This window comes from Agrilus planipennis, unplaced genomic scaffold (genome assembly GCF_000699045.2).
Source record: "Agrilus planipennis isolate EAB-ADULT unplaced genomic scaffold, Apla_2.0 scaffold18, whole genome shotgun sequence".
NCBI classification, from domain to species: domain Eukaryota; kingdom Metazoa; phylum Arthropoda; class Insecta; order Coleoptera; family Buprestidae; genus Agrilus; species Agrilus planipennis.
The window spans coordinates 928,139-947,607 of NW_020438920.1; the positions used below are offsets into that span (position 1 = coordinate 928,139).

Genomic DNA, 19,469 nt, shown 5'->3' on the forward strand with positions numbered 1-19,469 from the left:
GTGTTGATATAATTTTTCAATTTTGGATTAACTTTTTAAAAAAAAAAAATTGGCAGTTATAGGGACTGCCGATAGAAGTGAAAACTTAAAACTTTTAGTATTAAAATTTGAAATTTCACAATGTTTGAATAAAAATTATCAACATCAATCTGGTTTTCACATCTATTGACACTCCGAGCAACAATTATATGCATGTTTATATGGTTTTTTATTATTCAAATATTTACATAAATTTCAATGTACTTGATTTTTAACATTGTTTGCATCATTGTCATCATTAATTTCAACAATTCTTAGACTTTTTGTACTTTCAATTATTTCATTGTGTTCCAAAAAAACATACAATAGGCTTATGGTAACTAAAGTAAGAAATGAAAATATTTGATTGAAATTTATCTTATTAAGTATAAAATATATATAAATATATTTGAGTATCGCGTAAAATGTAACTGTACAGCTACAGATATACTACTACAAGCATGTTGGTGACGCGAACGCACTAGATTTCACCCATCCAAAAACCGTCTAACGCTCACAGCACACGGCCGCTGCGCGTGCGCCATTCATGAGCATGCCGGTGACGCGAACCCATAACATTTTCCCTTGCCAAAAAGTGCCCAACGTCCCTCAAGAAGTTTTCATTTCAAAAAACTAAAACTTTTGGGTGTTTCATTCCCACCAGCCAGTAATGCTGGTGGGCGGGCAGTCCCTCCCGAACCGGCGTCCTCCCGAATGCTAAGCAATGGTCTAGACCTCTAGGCCATGCCGCTCGGTTACTTCTTTTAATGTACTTGTACCCATACCTTGCTTGTGATTTAGGGACTGTCCATTGATTATAATACTTAACCTAAATTCATCAACTTTCAACCGTTGTCTCCCCCACGTAATAAGACCTGACTTTACCCTCTACCCGCTCTCCGTTCTCTTACGTTTTAGGCTGGAATTGTTAGCTTATGGAGATTTAACGTGCGCCGCCTTGCCATGCAATGGTAAATTCACACGTCAAACCAACACAACTGAGCCATGATGGTATGAAAAGGACTCCCTGGGGTCTACCCTCCGTCAGACGGGCCTATCTACACCCTTAAGCGTTTAATGCAGGGACTACACAACGAACCGGGCGATCTGATGCACAGTCCCCTTACCCAGCATGCGGGCTGTACCCAACTGCCACCTCGAGTCCAACACCAATTGACGGGGCAGGAATCGAAGCTAGACTCCTGTGGGCTCCCCGCCTCTCGAGTACCGGTATAGGCTCTCCGGTGGCCATCAGCTACTCCAGAGCACTCCTTGCTGGGTGACATCCGTTTTGCTGTACTCTCGCTATCACCGGACATCCTTCAGCCTCCTGGCTCGCCCGAACTACTACGCTTTTCGCATCTACTCTGCTTTCACCATACAGTGTGCAGCCCCCCTAAAGTGTCAGACTGCACACCCGATCCACATAATGCCACCGGCATATCACTATGCTTCACGTCGTAACCCCCCTAATGGGTCAACTTTGTGACCCCGCCTGATGCGCACTCCTGCCAGGACATTTACTTCGCTTCAGACATGGGGTAGGAAGGGCGTCTACCCAGAGGACCTCTGACTTTTCGGCGCCTGTCGAGGTTCCCATGCGATTGCCAGTAATGGTGTCGGTGGCCGCACCGAGAGAGCCTCCCTTTCGACTTGGCAGGCTTTATTGCAGGGGGAGAGCCGAGACCCCCGCGTTAGCCTACCTCGTCTGTGCTGGGCTTACGTCGCGTTCGACCGCCAGCTGCCGCGTACTTTCCCTTCGGGGCTTCCGCGGCACCCTCTGGCACACCAGACGGGTGCTTCCGGACCTTCGCCCGTGTCCGCCGGCTGCTTCCCACAATCACTTTGCTTCCAGATGCCCGGCGGTCCTTTAGCTTCGCCATAACATGTGTATGGGTACTGAGCCCCCCCCCCCACCCCACCGCGACAAGGTGAGGACCCTGGGGGGGCTGGAATTGTTAAGTATCATTTGAAAGAATTATCTTGAAAATGTTACATATTGCAAACTTTCCCATTCTAAAATTGTTGTGATCGCCACCTCTCCCTTAAGGGCAAACAGGACTCCCTTCTCTCACAATTTGCGTTAGGAAACTCGGAGGCCAAAAGTCCACTGTGGTCTATGTCCACATACACTTGAAAAGCAAAAATTATAATGATAATGGCTACAGCACAATTTCAAAATATAAAACTTTCAATTCCCGTCCTTGTTACATTCGAACAAATTGCAAGCGGCAATGCTTTGCGACATGTTTGCTTGCTTGCCTGCATGTCTCTCCCGACAGGGTCATTCAATTGCTGCAATTTACACAAGAGACTTGCTAGAAAATTCATTGGTCAGAGTGAATAGGCGATAAACCTCCGTTCAACGCACACATACAAGAATACGGTTTCAGTTATTAATTTATACAACTCTAGGAATACTGGAACAATTCGTAGTACGAACAGATAGAGGATGCTTCTTAAATAGGCAGCTAGCTTGCACGAGGTGATAGGGTACTATAAAACAAGAAAATTAAGTAAATGTTTGATAGTACAAAAATTAGAAAATACCACCAATGGCGTGGTGAGCGCCATCTGTAGTGCGATGCTACATTTTAGGATTACGTATGCTCCAGCAAGGTCCACTTAAAAAATATGGATATCTACTTGCTGAAACGAATCCCGGCGTAGCTCACCTCAACGTGATAGGCACGTTACCATAATCGAACAAAATAATTCGAAGTGGTCTGTATTCTGTATTCGAAATCGCGATCCGCGTCTGGCAGTTTCGACAGTTTCCTTTTCTTGTTTCTTTGACTGCCTCCTTTAACCGCTCTAGGATTGAAGCTTAGTATTCTTCGGTTATGGAGACAAAAGACTATCGCCATGATTTTCCCGGCTGACTGTGACACCTTAATTTTCTTGGGTGGTTTTGCGCCTTTTTTCTGCCACTGCATAAAGTCCTGCTAGGACTCAAGTTCATAATGATGAACCCAAGTTTCGTCCTCAGTAACAATTCAAGTCAATACTCCATCTTCATATTCACTAATGATGTTCAAAAACGCGCGAGAACACTCCACACGCTGTTGTTTTTGAGGCGGAGCGAGCATTCTCGGCACTCATCCCACTAGCTTTAGTCATGCCATGATTTTAAAATTAGTTGTATCTGATACTCCTACCATTTCTGTGAGCTGTTTCATCTTAAGTCGGGTATCTTCCAATATTAATTTTTCGACGTTTTGAATGATTTCTGGAGTGGTCACCTCGATCGGCCAGCCGTGGGTCGTCTTCAAGTGAGTTCCTGCCTTGCTTAAAAAGGGTATGCCGCTTATAAACCATGGTTTTACCTCTCTTCCAGTTTGTTCCCGATTGACTTGTTTCGATAATTGTTAATTACGATAAAACTTGGTATTTATGGGTACTAATAATGATTTGTTTAATTCGTAATGACTCGAGTAAGTATCCTCACTAACGACTTACCTACCCATTCGGCGAAATTGAAAACGCACCCTCGTACGTAGCCGTCAGTCGATGTCCGAGCCAAATCGCCGCTGTCCAAGACGGAATCCATGATTTCATACAAAACAACCCCCACAGTAATACACGCAAAGCAACGCTGAATATTGACTTCTTTCATACGACAATGTGGCGAATTTTAAAGGAACAGTTGCTGTACCCTTTGCATCTAGTGCAACCCTTTCAGGAAACAGCTAGAGAAAAGTGCTTGAAACGTTATTTTACATGTACTTCTTTATAAGGATTTGTATGAAACAGCGCGCCTATCAATCACTAGTGCACAATGGTGATGATAGGTTGGACAGTGCGATGATCGCTGCAAATGAAATTCGCTAAATGATGTGTTTTCAAGAGTAAAAAATAATTTTAGTAGACGCTTCGAAGCTTCTTTTCTACCACCCGATTTTAATTTAAAAATTTTTATTGTGCACGTATGTATACATATGTGTGTTCCCAGAACCAATAACTCGTTAATAAGTAAGCAATAAGTTTTTGTTGCTTATGATTACTTGCCCAATATCCAATCATTATCATAATTTGTACACAAAGATTTAATTGTACAACATCCGCCAAATCATGTCCAGGACCGGCTTCAGAATATAGCTTGTTGTTTTCTTGCAATTTTTTTATCTGTTAACCACGCTGCTGTACTCACCGTGAGCTTTCCTATTGCATCTAGTCCAAAGCTGGCCACTTATTTTAGAAATACTTTGCATATCTAATGAGTAAAGGTAAAACTCTATTCCAGCTAAACTGAGATGGTCCAGTCAAAATTTCATTTGGGTTTAGGCATAAGATGCAAGATCTTTAATTTTTTTATCATGGTTCTAACACTGCTTTAACCTCCCTTTCATATACATATCTAGTCAAATAGGATCTTATCGTGCGGGTTCAAAAGTCACAAACTGTATGATTTATAATCCAGAAATTATACTAATGTCGTCGTTATTACAAAAAAATTAACTGAAGAAATGATAATTATTGTTTAAAATATATAATTAGCTACAATTAAAGACAACCTAACTTAACGGTTTATCGTTGATAATTCGTACGTCCTGAACGACAAAAGCGGTTTGTACTATTTCAGTATTTTTTTATTTTTATTTATTTTCATTTCATGTTCTGTCAATACTGCTTCCATTTTATTTAAGGCTGATTAATGTAACTGCCCTTAAATATTCTATTTCTTCCCAAGAAGTCTATTTGTCAATATTGGTATTTTATTACCTATGTTTCTTACTTTCAATTTTATAAACCACTCAATGCCCACGTTAAACGTTAATAAAGAACAATAAAGTCAATACATCATACCTTATTAAAGCTATGTATTGCTAGAGGTAGTAAAAAAAATCACGTGGGCCATGATAAAACTCAGCCTGTTTGTTGATTTCCACTAAAAACATTGACCGTCCAGTCAACAGGAATGTAAATCGTATATCAGTTCCTGTGGTTACGCGGTTCTCCATTGTCTATAAGGATTTCCAGTATAGTCATGGTAGCTTTTCTCCTGCTGAGACTGAGAATTTGTTTTTCTCACTCCCTACAGTTTGTGGAGGAGATGGGGGGGGGGGCTTTGTCTGCCTACATCCTTGTTGTGTTCTCCAGTCCCTGTGGAGTTCTAATGATGAGGGCCTTTGTCCTACATCCTTGTTGTGTTCCTCAGTCCCTGTGGAGTTCTAATGATGAGGGCATTTGTCCTACATCCTTGTTATGTTCCCCAGTCCCTGTGGAGTTCTAATGCAACCCATCTCACAATTTCTTGCTTGGCCAAGCTGCTGCAGACACCCACGGCAGAATCTGGACCGATGGGTGTTATTGTGCAGCTACTTTAGTAAGTTCATCTGCTAGCTCGTTTTCCTTTACACCATTTTAAGTCAATAATCTATTGAGGGCTTGATGGCAGTCCTCTAACAGTTTCGACTTTGTTGAATATCCTCTAAAGTCCTGTAGATCACTTTTACAGTCAGTTCATATGCATTACTATCAGCAAGTATTTGTCGGGCATAACAAGCAATGGCCATTACTTCCGCTTGAAAAGGAATGGAAAACTGTTCCAATGGTACTGAAAATCTGTTCCCACTTCACCGGTAAATTTCAATTCCACTCCTCTCTTTGTTTCTGGACCCATCTGTGTACCATAAGTCACCGTCGTAAGTGATGGAGACTTCTCCCGAAGACTAGTCTTCTTTAGAATAGAGGCTGATACTGCTGGTTCTGTCAAAGAGAAAGAGGGTCTTGGTGCTTTTCTCCTGCTGAGACTGAGAGTTTGTTTTTCTCACTTCCTACAGTTTGTGGAGGAGATGAGGGCCTTTGTCCTACATCCTTGTTGTGTTCTCCAGTCCCTGTGGAGTTCTAATGATGAGGGCCTTTGTCCTACATCCTTGTTGTGTTCCCCAATCCCTGTGGAGTTCTAATGATGAGGGCATTTGTCCTACATCCTTGTTGTGTTCCCCAGTCCCTGTGGTGTTCTAATGCAACCCATCTCACACTTTCATGCTTGGCCATGCTGCTGCAGACACCCACGGCAGAATCTGGACCAATGGGGTGTTATCGTGCAGTTGCTTTAGTAAGTTCATCTGCTAGCTCGTTTTCCTTTACGCGGTTTTGAGTCAGTAATCTATTGAGGACTTGGTGGCAGTCCTCTAACAGTTTCGACTTTGTTGAATATCCTCTAAAGTCCTGTAGAGCACTTTTACAGTCAGTTCATATGCATTACTATCAGCAAGTATTTGTCGGGCATAACAAGCAATGGCCATTACTTCCGCTTGAAAAGGAATGGAAAACTGTTCCAATGGTACTGAAAATCTGTTCTCACTTCACCGGTAAATTTCAATTCCACTCCTCTCTTTGTTTCTGGACCCATCTGTGTACCATAAGTCACCGTCGTAAGTGATGGAGACTTCTCCCGAAGACCAGTCTTCTTTAGAATAGAGGCTGATCCTGCTGATCCTGTCAAAAAGAAAGAGGGTCTTGGTGCGGTCAGGGGCATCTGAAGGATTTCTCACCTGATCATATCCTTGGGGTGCTCAAAGAGCCCCTCCTTACCTTCCTCTCAATAGATCACTTTGATCACATAAACTATAAAGGGCCTTAATTGCAGCCACTTTAAAGGCCACTCTGGAGGAACATCCCCATAGCCGTCGTGGGCGTAGACCTCACCGTCCCAATGATGTTTATCAACACTAGTTCTCTCAATTTCTCTACCTCCCTGCCTAGAGGTGGATAAAACAGGTCTATTCCACCAGACCAACGCAGCATAGATCAGTCTGGGTTTCATTATCGCTTCAAAGATCCATCTCATAGTAGCCGGTGTAAGCCCAAAGTGCCTTCCAACGGGCCTTCTGATTTTCCAAAGGGAAGTTTTTAGTCTTTCCTTCAGAAAGTCCAGGTGGTCCTTCCAGGACAGTTTATTGTCGAAAATTACTCCGATGTACTTCACTCAGTTTTGCATCTGGAGATCCTGCTCTCTCCCAAAAGAATCAGACTTTATCCCACTTGTATTTTCTCGTGAAGATAATGACTTCTGTCTTCCTCGGATTGATAGAAAGCTCACAGTCAGCACACCAGTGTTCTACAAAGGTGATTGCCCTTTGGCATAAGTCCATAATGAGGAAGAGACTCTAAAGGATAATGAAGATCAAAAGTTAGACATAAGACATAATTTACAATTTCAGTTCCAGTTTTTCTTCAACAACATTCCCCATTTTCTTGTAATAAACCTTACAAACCTTAGTATTTAGCAGTAAACATTTTACTATTTACAATTTATTTGGCGAAAGAAGTATTTTTATTTGAAAATACAATTGTTATATGCTGGATGTAGAACAATAAACGAACAACAAATAATATATAATGTGAAGGTGATATACGATAATTTCATTTAAGAATGTGTTAGATATCTACTTAAAATGCAAATGGTGTGTATACGGTCTTAACTCTTTCGTTGAACTACAGTCGCGAGCGTAGCCCCCAGGGGGCAGCTTACGCTAGGCAACGTCAACTTCTATTTTCATATGTAATATCTGCAAATACTCGATACATACACAGACCAAAGTTTAAAGAAGTTCTGGTTGTTTGTTGCAGGTTCCCCAGAGAGCAACAGACTCTGCCGAATCATTTTTATTTCACGGATTACGAACGACACAACGCCGAGATAGCCGCCTTCCACTTGGACAGGTAAGCAAACAAATATATTTGCAGCTTTCGCATACAAAACGAAAATGAAATATTTATCGATTTGGTTATGTAGTAGGTACTAGTACCTACCGAACAATTACTACTTACTTCCTTAAATCCGTTATCAATATTAAGATACTCCAAAACTTTCCAAAGACAGCATAAGGATTGGATAAATATCTAAAAAGTGATGACAAAATGCAATCTATAACATGATATTCTTGATGAGAACTGCAGCCAAACAAAGATGTGTTCTCATCAGCACATTATTCGGTGAGCTGAATATGAATAAATTTTACGGTAACGTGTTCAGATAATAGAGGGAGTTGCGTTTCTAACCAGTAAGCAAACTACAAACAGAGAGTAGGTATATAGGGCGATTTTTCTTTTAATTAGATATTAGTTTGTCGAGATGAAAGTTTACAGAACCATAGAACTCGATATACTAAAGTGAATTCCCGAAAGGCAGACGTGAATTAGAACAGAAGGGGTGGCGAATAGGGGCGAAGTAATTTTGCAACTTTGTGGTTAATAACAAATTTTTCATTTCGAATAACGTAATAAATCAATAAATTAATTCCACTTCATTGAATCCAGCGGCTTTCTTCGGAAGATTCAGTGACTTTTCTATGCATCTTATTGGGGGTGCACCACTCGTCTAACAGCCTAGTCAATATTTTCGTAATTTCGTTTCACGCGCATGTGAAATCTCATTGAAAAACTCGCTCAACAAAGACTATTGTCAATAATTGTGATGTAATGTGAATACATATTTAAAATTTAACTGAAATTAATATCCCTGTGTAATACATCTAGCCACCATGGTTCAAAAAAATAATGAAATTAAGAATATGTTTATTGTGTATATATACTGCCTAACATTTAAATAACTGTTATTTAAACAATAGAAGTAAACTCAAAAATAAAAACAGTTATTTATGTAATAGGTATTCATATTCAGTCAGAACTTAAGTGTCATCTCACCCTTAACTGCATTACTGGCTGTATGTTCGTTATTTACTCAACTCAAAAACATGTTACATATCTAAAACAGGATTGAAATTTTTTAAAAAAAGTTGAGCAGTTATTTTTCATTTCATTCAGTGCTGTAAATGAAATTGTAAACTTCCACTGACAAAATCTTTCATTCGATATGACTTCGGCAGGATTTAACACATTTAATCTTCAGCAGCTGGCTAAGACGTGATATTTTTCCAAGTTATGTCTCGCTTCATACAGATAGTGTATTACGTACTATTAGTTTGAACGTAATCCGAATAATCAAATGAAGAGGTAAACACTCTGTTTTGAAAAGGCTAATAAATGTGTATATCTAAAAGTGTGTATCTTTACAAATAGTTATTAAAGAAGAAGGCTCTTTTGTAGAGTTAACTCAATTTTTTGAATTAATTTTACCCACTACAGATAACTAGGCGAGATAGGTTGGTAGGACACCTTCTCAAGCATTAAGGTCTAGTCAGAAAAAAATTAGAGGCACAAACAGGAATTAGGAGGGCTAGAGGTAGACCTAGATTAGATTACTGTTGGCAAATAGTTAAGGATGATGGATGTTCTAGTTTTAGGGAAATGCGAAGATTAGCTCAGGATAGGAAAGAGTGGAGGTGCGTGTCCAACCAGTCTTAAGACTGACGACCTTTTGATCATAATGACTACAGATAACCTTAAATTAGGTAGAAGGGCGGGCTGAAAAGTTCGTAGGCTGACCCATATGTATTAGTATGAAATCCATATGATTTTTAGTTAGCCCTAACCTTTAAAAGACACGTGCATAAATTTGACAGCTGTTGCACTATTAGTATCTGAGTTGTAGCATTTTTAGTGAAAGAACTTTTGTTGTTTGAAAAAGAAAGTGCTGTTTCATCAAGACAATGCACCGTGTCACAAATCAATGAAATCGATGGCAAAATTCGATAAGTTGGGCTTCGAATTGCTTCCGCGTCCACCGTACTCTCCAGATCTGGCCCCCATCGACTTTTTTTTGTTCTCAAACCTCAAGACAATGCTCGCTGGACAGAAATTTCGCGCCGATGAAGAGGTAATCCCTGAAACTGAAGCCTATTTTCAGGCTAAAGGCAAATCGTATTATAAAAATGGTATCGAAAAATTGTATGACCGCTATAATCGTTGTATCGCCCTCGAACTAGGGAACTACATTGAATAATAAAATCAAATTCTATAAAAGAAATTATTTTTTCTATGTTAGCCTGCGAACTTTTCAGCCCGCCTGTTACGTACGTATCTTTGGTGATGCTGCTGTTCGATTCCCGGCAAAGCAGTGTCAGCAGCAACAATTTTCCCTCATTAATTTGAGGTTATCTATTGGGATCCGTCAAATGGAAGGAGCCTAAAAACATGGCGCCGATTAGGGAAAATTTATCGTAGTTCCTATAGTGTACCGTGCAATTTCCAAGTTTTTAAATTACGATAAAATGATAAGTATTGACACAATATGTGATTGGGCTGACACAAAGCCTCGGAAAGGAAATTTCGTTGAAGGTGAGCGTGGTTTTAATGCCAATCACATTATAAAATTCGGAAATAACAAATTCCGTCAAGTTTACTGCCTGCTTTTTACAAACTTCGGATTTAAAAAGTGATTCACGTTATATAATTGGTGAGGTGATTCTGGGTGATTTAAGCAATATCATATCAATTACTTGCACGTGCAAAGCCGATTTAAGAGAACGTTGCAAACACATTATTGCAACTTTGTTGTATTGCAGCAGGTAGATTCTTAACCTCAAAATAATTATATCATTAGAATTGTGTTAAATCAATTACACAGGAATAAATAATTTCTCACTTTATAATTTTAGTATGATTCTAGTTTTAAATATTAAGGTTATGGCTGATGGTAAATACTTGCTGAAATATAAGCATGTGCATTAAAATGACGTGAACAAATTTTTATTCCGGATTTCACTTCTTTGATACCTACTGCTTTCTTGCAAGCTTCTATTAGTTTACTTTTTTCTGTAATTTTCCGAATATATTTTTTACATATATAAAACGGTTAGTTTTTATTGGAAAGTAGTTAATGTGATGAAGATGGAAGATCTATGTCTGAAGTGCTATTGCAGCTTTTCACTGAACATATTAACTTTTTATTTGATTTAACTTTAGAAGAAAACTTCGTCGACTCCATCATCAAAAAAAATTTACTTTTTTAACGTGTTTTATTATTTTAATAAACAATTTTACAATTAGCGTGCACAGTTCCTATGTAAATTTTTCCCTCAATCGAGTTATAAATTTTGCCACCAGATGGTGTATGCCCATTTGACGGATCCCAATAGTGAGTAAAATTAATTCAGTAATAAATTGCCATTTTTCTTCAAATCCTTAACAAATTATTTCACGAGTCCCAACTAGATATGAAGAGGTGGGAGAATGATTGTTCCTGGTTCACAAATTATTAGTTTAGAAAGACATTTACTGCTCCTGTAGTCACGCATGTTTTGTTTTATTGGCCAATGATGAATCCCATTTCAATGATCTTGCTTTACCTTACTATTCCGTACGCATACAAATCAAGGGTGTTTGGTATACCCACTTTGCTGCATAAACAAGAAGTTCACCATTTTCAGATCCACACAAGCAGAAAACTGATGCTCATCAAAGCGGATTTTCTAAAATACTAACTTAATGTTTCCATATTCCTCTCTTTAAGTTTTGTTGAATGAGCGATAAGAATCGAAGCATGTTGGTTGCCATTATGCAGCAAAACAAACTTTAAACTTCTACTGGAACAAAGAAGTCCGGAAATGTTACAGTAGACAAGTTCTTCATCTTCGCTGAAATAAGGAGCAAGTTCCACTTTTTGTGTTCTACAGGGTGTAGTAGAAATAATTGCCTAGCTTTGGAGAGTGTAAACGAGATGCAATAGACAAATGCACAGTGAATTTAACAGTGTGGTTAAGGGTAAATTCTTTTTTTAAGAATACCAGAATAATTTAAGTACTGAAGCCGGTCCTGTACATGAGTTGGCAACATAGGAGTCTAGTGTGATAAAAACATTGCAGCTACATAAACGGAGAATAGAAAGTCAAATAAGTCTTCAAAAGTTTCACATCACTCATTTACATGAAGGATGTAAAACATGCGAATTTGCGTCGTATCAATAGTGATTATTGTGAAAATTCAAAATTTCATTTCGTGTGAAGCAAACCTGTCTGTAAATAACATCGTACGAAAAAAGAATTAGGCTCTGCAGCACTTCCCTGTCGAAACTACTGACAAAAATTAACTCGCGGCTGAAAATCAATTTCAAGTAAGTTTCGCAGCAAATGATAAGGATGCAGCAACTACTTTCTTAAAATTGGCAACACTCTCATATGAGACAATCCCAACTTCTCTACAATTTCTCGCGTACTACTTTAGGGGTTATCTTCTATGAACTCCAGGAGTTTGTCTTTTACAGCGGCGATATGTTTCGGACATAAGTTTCTCGCAATCTCTATGCCGCAGAAGATGGTTCGCGGGTATCGACCGATTGAAAACGTTAAAAGGACAAATATCTTTTATAGGCTGGCCGTAACATCGTGAATCACACTTAATCTAATCTGACAAATAAAGAAACCATGAGATTCGCAGATGATATAGCAGTGTTAGCATCTAACACAGAGGAGTTAGAGCTTTAAATAAAATGGAAGCGGTTTTGACAAAACAGTACTGTATGAAAATAAATAAAAGTAAAACAAAAATACTAGTATGCATGGGAAGAAAAAGTAGGGAAAGGTCGAATGTAAAGATAGCAGACGAAAGGCTAGAAGATGTGACTAATTTTAGGTATCTAGGAAGTAAGATAAGTCAGATAAGTCAGGACGAAAAGAGTAGTAGGGATTTTAAGCAGAGGATAGCGCAGGGTCGAGTAGCTTTCAATAAAAAGAAATCACTTATATGCTCGCGAACGGTTAATTTAGAAATTCGAAAAAGGTTGTTGAAGGTGTATGTTTGGAGCACGGCGCTGTACGGGTGCGAAATATAGACGGTGGGCGTGGCGGAAAAGAGAAGAGGTATTAGAAAGAATGGGAGAACAGAGGAAGTCAATAAGAAATAGGCGAGATATCCAAAGACATATTAGAGACAGAAACAGGAGTTAGGAGTAGTAGATGTAGACCTAGATTAGATTACTGTTCACAAATAATTAAAGATGTGGGACGTTTTAATTTTTAAGATTAAGATTTTAATTTTTAAGATTACGTCAGAGTAGGAATTAGTGGAAATGCGTATCTAATCAGTCTTAGGACTAGCAACCTTATGATGATGACGATGATGAGCAAAAAAAGTACAAAAGAAAACAACACCGATACTGCTAATAACCAGCTGATCGAAAGCGATGTTGTATTGTCGTATCGAAATTCGGAATTGAATATACCTGTACTTTCAACGGAATTTTTTTGAANCATTATTATCCTAAACTAAAGGAAAGAAATGGTACACAATATATATTTTAACAATAGTAGAATGGATAAATGTAGGTACATCGTAAATATTAGTAAAGAGTCGTAGGTATACTTATATATACAGTATTGTAAACCTAGTATACATATATTTAAATTATTTGATTCATTTCTTTGGTAATAATCGCGGAAAGCTCGCCATGTGTAGTTGAAAACCTCCCGAAGAATGATACCGAGCTTGATTTTACTTTTGAATTTACACTTTCAACTATTTAACATTTATTTTTTTTTCTACCAGGATTTAAAAAACTTGCATTTTATTTATAGTACAATATATAATTATAAATTAGGCTATAATTGGGGTAATCTTCATTCTTATAACCTAGTTTTTATTTTGTTTTTTTGACATGTTGGCCACTTTATAGTTTGTTAGAGTTAGGACCTAATAACGAAGAAATAAACACTAAATAACAAGACAACAACACAAAAATATATAATTTACAAACTTTACAAATTATATTATGTACAGATATAAAAAATTGAAATGTTCCTAACTTAAATACGGTGGCGTTATCCGCCACAGTTTTGTGATTGTATGTAGCTGAAAATGACATCTTACTCTGTGCCGATGATAATATTAGAACTTGGGATTTACACGGTAAACAACAACAAGGTTCAGAGTACTGAACATTCTAGTTTTAGGGCGTTGATTATAAGCGAAAGGAAAATTACTGAAGGGACCTTATCACAACTTCAGCTAACAAAATGTATACTTGGAATTCTGCGGCATGCTCTTGAAAATCTCATTAAACTCGAAGATGGCTTAGATTTTAATATTCAAGATTGTATCGAAAGGTATCAGCTTATAAATGCGATAGCGAAAAGCAGAGCTTCCAACTTTTCTTTTAATTTTAAAGTTTAATAAGCACCTCAGTATCAAAAACAAAAACATGAAAACTTGTCTGGAATACTTGAAAAATAGAACTTTGAATCTGCTCATCTTTTGCATTAAAGCAAAAATGTTATCTCTGTTGATGAAATGTAGTGGTAACTTCAATTCTGTAATTGACATCATCAACTACTTCCGCGGGAATTTCTTTTTCTTATTAATTCATGACGCAAGTAGGTACCGATAGATGCACCACTCAACGATCTGAACAACGCTGTAGCTTACTATTTACACTTTTGTTTACATAATCTACAATTTTAACATTCACAACTTAGGTATATAGGGTGTCCCAGTTATAATAATTAATATTTATACCACAGATTCTTACGGACATTTGAAACATAAAATGTTATAACACTTTTGACTTTTGAAACAAAATAAAAAATTATAAAATTATAACAGTTTTGATGCCGGCCCTGAACAATCGCAAATTAATTACGATTGTCAGCTGATCGTAGAAAAATTCACCTTCAGTAGGTCGGAATCAGCTGCTTTTTGGGGTGATGTCATTGTTTATGTTTGGTATTAAGTTACCGATCAGCCGAAGAAAATGCACTCGCGTTAAGGTCCATTAGATGACTGAAACTTGTTAGAAAAACTACGTACCTACATATCACAATCGAAAATCCTATGATGGTAAACTGAAGTGGACCTAATGTAGCCCATGACGTCGAGTATTATGTTATTTTAAATAGAAAAGAAATTTTAACAACTACGGAATAGTTAGAAGCGGTGCACAAACAACCCTCACCACCCAGCGTTTGGTAAGTTTGTAACATAACGTACTAGTGTACGAAAACAAATGTATGTGTTATGGTTGTAAAAGTTGAGACAAGATGCAGACCTACTTTGACCATTCACATGTGTTAAACTTTAGTTTTGCCTGGCAGGGCTCATTAACCCCACGTGGGGTAATACAAGGATGTGTCCAGAAGGACCAAGTTGGTTATTTTGCTTTCATTAAATGTAAAAAGCTAAATATTGATATATCCTCGTATAATTACACTGCTGGAACTGACTCGAAAAAACATACATAATGTTGTAGTTTCTAACAGGTTGTTCAGTTTGCTTTGGATTGTTGTGGAATTTACTTGTTTGTTAGTGTTAGTTTATTTATTTAGTGGTCATTTCATAAAAGACTATTACAATAAGGACAATTAGTAGTGTGATAGTGCATTCTAGTAGGGTTCTTATTCAGCCGTCAGTTGGTGGTGAGTTACATTACTAATGTCTATCGTATAATTCGAAATATTCCCAGTATTTGGGCCAAAATTCGCAGCAACTGGGTACGTCGCTGTCAGTGTTGCATTGAAGCGAATGGCGGACAATTTAAATATTTTTTTATAAAAGGTACGCATTTCTTTTCCACTTTTACCTTTTTTTTACAAGGTGGAAGTGCATTCGGTTTCTTCCCGGTAGGTACTTGTTACATCCACACTAGATCAGCTGAGCGACGTTGGTCGCCTAGATCCAGGCCCGTAATGAAAAAAATTGTACGTTCAAATTTACAAAGACGATTTGCGAGCTCAATTGTCACTGGATTGAAAAATTGTATAACACTTTTTTGTTGTATTTTGTGTCAGGAAGCCATGTTTTTTTTTCAATTATTATAAATGGGACACCTTGTATATACAAAAAATATCGACCAAGAGTAAAAATATATAAAATCACAACTTAAAACTTAACGATCAAAAGTATGAGAATCAAAAATACACAAATACAAACACAAAAAAGTCAAATGGTGATACGGTAAAGAGGGACTTACACTTAAGACTTGCTAAGGTTGGTTGTTGGCTTATTCGCTCTTTCTTGTCTGAGTAGGTGAAATTAATGTCGGAGTGTGTCGGTACTGATTTTTTTTTGTTTTCGTGGAAGAAAGGAAACCTACACACAATTTTAGACAACTTTTAGAAGTGAGTTAGTTTAATATGAAATATTAATCTGAAAATTCATTTTTTGAATTCAAATATTTCATATTAAACTAACTCACTTCTAAAAGTTGTCTAAAATTGTATGTATGTTTAATCATAATATATTCAGTATATATAGTTACATTAGTTCGACGGATCGTTAACCTTGTAGGTCGGTTGGTCGTGGTTGCTGTTGTCACCTCTCGTAGTTTAGTGGTCAGAACATTGGTGCGTAAAGCCAAAGATCCCGGGTTCGATTCCCGGCGGGGGTGTGACAACAGCAACAATTTTTCCCTCATTAATTCGAGGTAGCGTGTCGTGGGTAAAAAATTCAAAAAATAAATTTTCAGATTAATATTTCGTAGAAGGGAAACCTTCAAAAGACACCCGGCCGTCCGTACGACTTTGTAGTGTCGAGTTTCCGAGAAAGGTTATAGGAACTAACGGTTCAGGTCCTTTTCAGCCAATCGATACTGATTTACTTTACTTTTGGGTGTTTCATTTCCACCAACCACTATTGCCAGAAGGTAAGGCGGAAGGCCCCATTCAGCGCCCTTTCAGAAAACGTGAAAATGGATGGGTGGTGGTTCGAGTGAGAAAGATTACTACCCCACCATTTGCCTAAGTGATCCAAGGAAACCCCAAAAAAACTTGAACCAAGGCACACGGACCCAGAATTGAACTGACGTCCTCCTGAATGTTAAGCAATAGTCTAAACGCTAGGCCATGCCGCTCGGTTGTCGGTATTGAAAAAAAAAACTTTTGGGTGTTTAATTCCCACCAGCCACTAATGCTGGTGGGCGGACAGTCCCTCCGGACTTCGTCGGAAGGTAAGGCAGAAGGCCATCTTCAGCCTCCGTTCAAGAATTGTGGGAATGGGTAGGTAGTGATTCGGACGAAATGAAAACAGAAGAAAATGAAAGATTATCTGTGGAATATTACTGCCTCAGCATTTGCCTAGGTGATCCAAGGAAACTGCAGAAAAACTTGAATCAAGGCAGACGGACCCGGAATCGAACCAGCGTCTTCCCGAATGCTAGGCAATGGTCTTCTTCTTCTAGACCATGCCGCTCAGTGTTAGTACTGAGGAAAGCGTGGTCATTTATACCAACCCCTGTACCAAGCAAGGGTTGAGGCAAAAAGGGGTTGAGAATGGTATTATAAGAGGAGGTCGGAAACAATCATTAAAACGATTTGGTTTTTTAAAGTCGATTTCGCGGCGGAAAAGCAAAATATGGATCGTGAAGACCTAATGATGATGATGATGAGAAAAAACTAGGCATGCATGAAATCATAGGATTATGAAAAGAAAGCATGTTTCTGTGATGAAAACTAACAAAATAGAAAATAAAGCGTTAAGGAAAACAATTAAAAAGAAAGAAACACAAGGATAAAAAAGAGAGGAACATTAGAACCGAATAAGGAAATGGAATAAGGAAATAATACTACAAAGAGAAAAATAAAATAAAGATAAAATAAATGAATTAACTAAAAATTAAAATAGATATAAGAGAGTTGTTGGGTACAAGTTTGGTTGTAGCAAGGGGTAGGTCAGGTAGTTAGGATGCGACGTAGTTTAAGGGTCGCTAGAAACGAATATCTAATCAACGATGGAAAACTGTTCTCAGAGTAATTAATTTCAATTGGTTTTTAATGAATTTAAATCATAATTCCTGGAGACGACGTGTATAACGGACACCTTGAATCCCAACCTCGAAGCTCATCGTTGAGTATACGTCGGTATTCGTATTTAGTCACACTCGATCTCGTTCTTACTTATCTACAATACTACACAAAAATTCGAAGAGTTGACCTATTTTTGTGCTTTATTTCCTCAACTAGACTGCAATGTACTTGAGAAAATCAACTTGAAGGATATTTCTGATTACAAAATTTTCAGCTGTTTCATTTGCTAAGGTCACAAACATGCATTTCCATTAAAAAAAATGACATCCTGAAAGTGATTTCCACGGGGAAAGCCGGGGTCATACGTATTCAAGTCACCACCTGATTTCCTCTTCGAAATAATAGGTACAACTTTATCTAAAACTATTTCCAAAGTAATGATTCCCAACAAAGATATATTTCATTGTCTCAATATAAATGACACTCTGTATACTTAAGTATCCTCTTTAAAACGACTGCAAGGTAACTTGGATCTTTTGTCAACCACGATTGTTTTTGGCAAACGTTCAAGCGTTTGGAACATAATTTTGTCATATCCCAGCTATAATGCCCGATTTAAAAGACACGTTCCTGAGAAACGTTCAATGTCTGCTATACTTATCCCAAAAACTGTGTCATAGAGTTAATCACTACTAGTTCCTAGTTCGATAACGAATATTAAAATAATTTTATGGAAATTTTAGTTTTCTGTTCAAAAAACAGCGATATGTATAGTTGGGACGCTCAAAATTGCCATGGTCCGAAATAAAACTGTCGCATTTACTTTCTTCCTTGAACTTACTAATTAGACTAGAGCGGTTGTTGACAGAACGCCTATATTTACTCGCGACAGACGTTATAGGGAATAACGTAAACATAGAAAAGAGATGTCAGGTAGGAATTGCAGCGGACACTCCCTAGACAAAAATTTTCAGTCTCTTTCCAGTCTCTCAGAGTCTTTCAGCGTATCTGAGAGCGTTTCTCACAGTCTTTTACAGTCTCTCAGTTATGGCCTAGGTGTTTTTATGGATCTCTCAGTCTCTGTATGAGAGATTAGAAAGATAAAATTGTTAATTCAGAGATTCGAGTCTCTCACAGAGAGGCTGAATGAATAAAAGTGAAAAATTGAGAGACTCTCGTAGAAAGACTGGGATCTCTGAAATATGTTGAACTTAGAAAATTTTAACTCTGCTATCGAGACACCACTTATTGAGTGATTCGAGTCTCTCATTCAGAGACTGGATACGAAATGAGGATCTCTCTATTAGTGACTCGAGTCTCTCATTCAGAGACGCTAAACAGTTTTTTTGACAGTCTCTCTCAGCGACACCAGAGAGACTCGATGAGAGACGGAGACTCGAGTCTCGCTTTCAGAGACCTTAGAGACTGAACGTTTTTATCTTGGGTTAATAAAGAAAAACCACCACACCAATTGATTTGTAAAGCTAAGACGCTTGTTTAAAGATATAATTCCAACCTGGCAATTATAGAGCCAGCCATGATTTTCTACGTACTAAGGCAACCTTTAACCGCTGCACCTCTTACTATTATCTCTTTTCATTTTGTGTGTACCTACTACTCATGAGACATTTCTTAATTTAACTTAACAAAGGTGTGTTAAGTTCGGCCTAAGTGAAACCAAGAAGGAAGATACGTCCATTATCAAGGACTATGCCAATTTTAATCGTCCCTACTATAGATACATACGTGTATATTGTCGTTAATTAAAGTAAAAGAAATTTAAAAGAAAATAGCCTTTCTTACGTTATACGAGGGTGGATTGATAAGTTTCCGGCCTAACCAAGTGATGACGCCACTAGGCCTACCTTGAGG

The 19,469-nt window shown here is 38.0% G+C and overlaps 1 protein-coding gene across 1 annotated transcript in view; it reads left to right on the plus strand.

The window, feature by feature from the left end:
• Positions 1-19,469, plus strand: part of LOC108744089 (extracellular serine/threonine protein CG31145) — a 170,299-nt gene that overhangs the window by 101,552 nt on the left and 49,278 nt on the right. Inside the window, exon 5 of the mRNA XM_018479682.1 lies at positions 7,597-7,689. Within this exon, the coding sequence (XP_018335184.1) occupies positions 7,597-7,689 (93 nt within the window). The remainder of the gene's footprint in view (positions 1-7,596; positions 7,690-19,469) is intronic.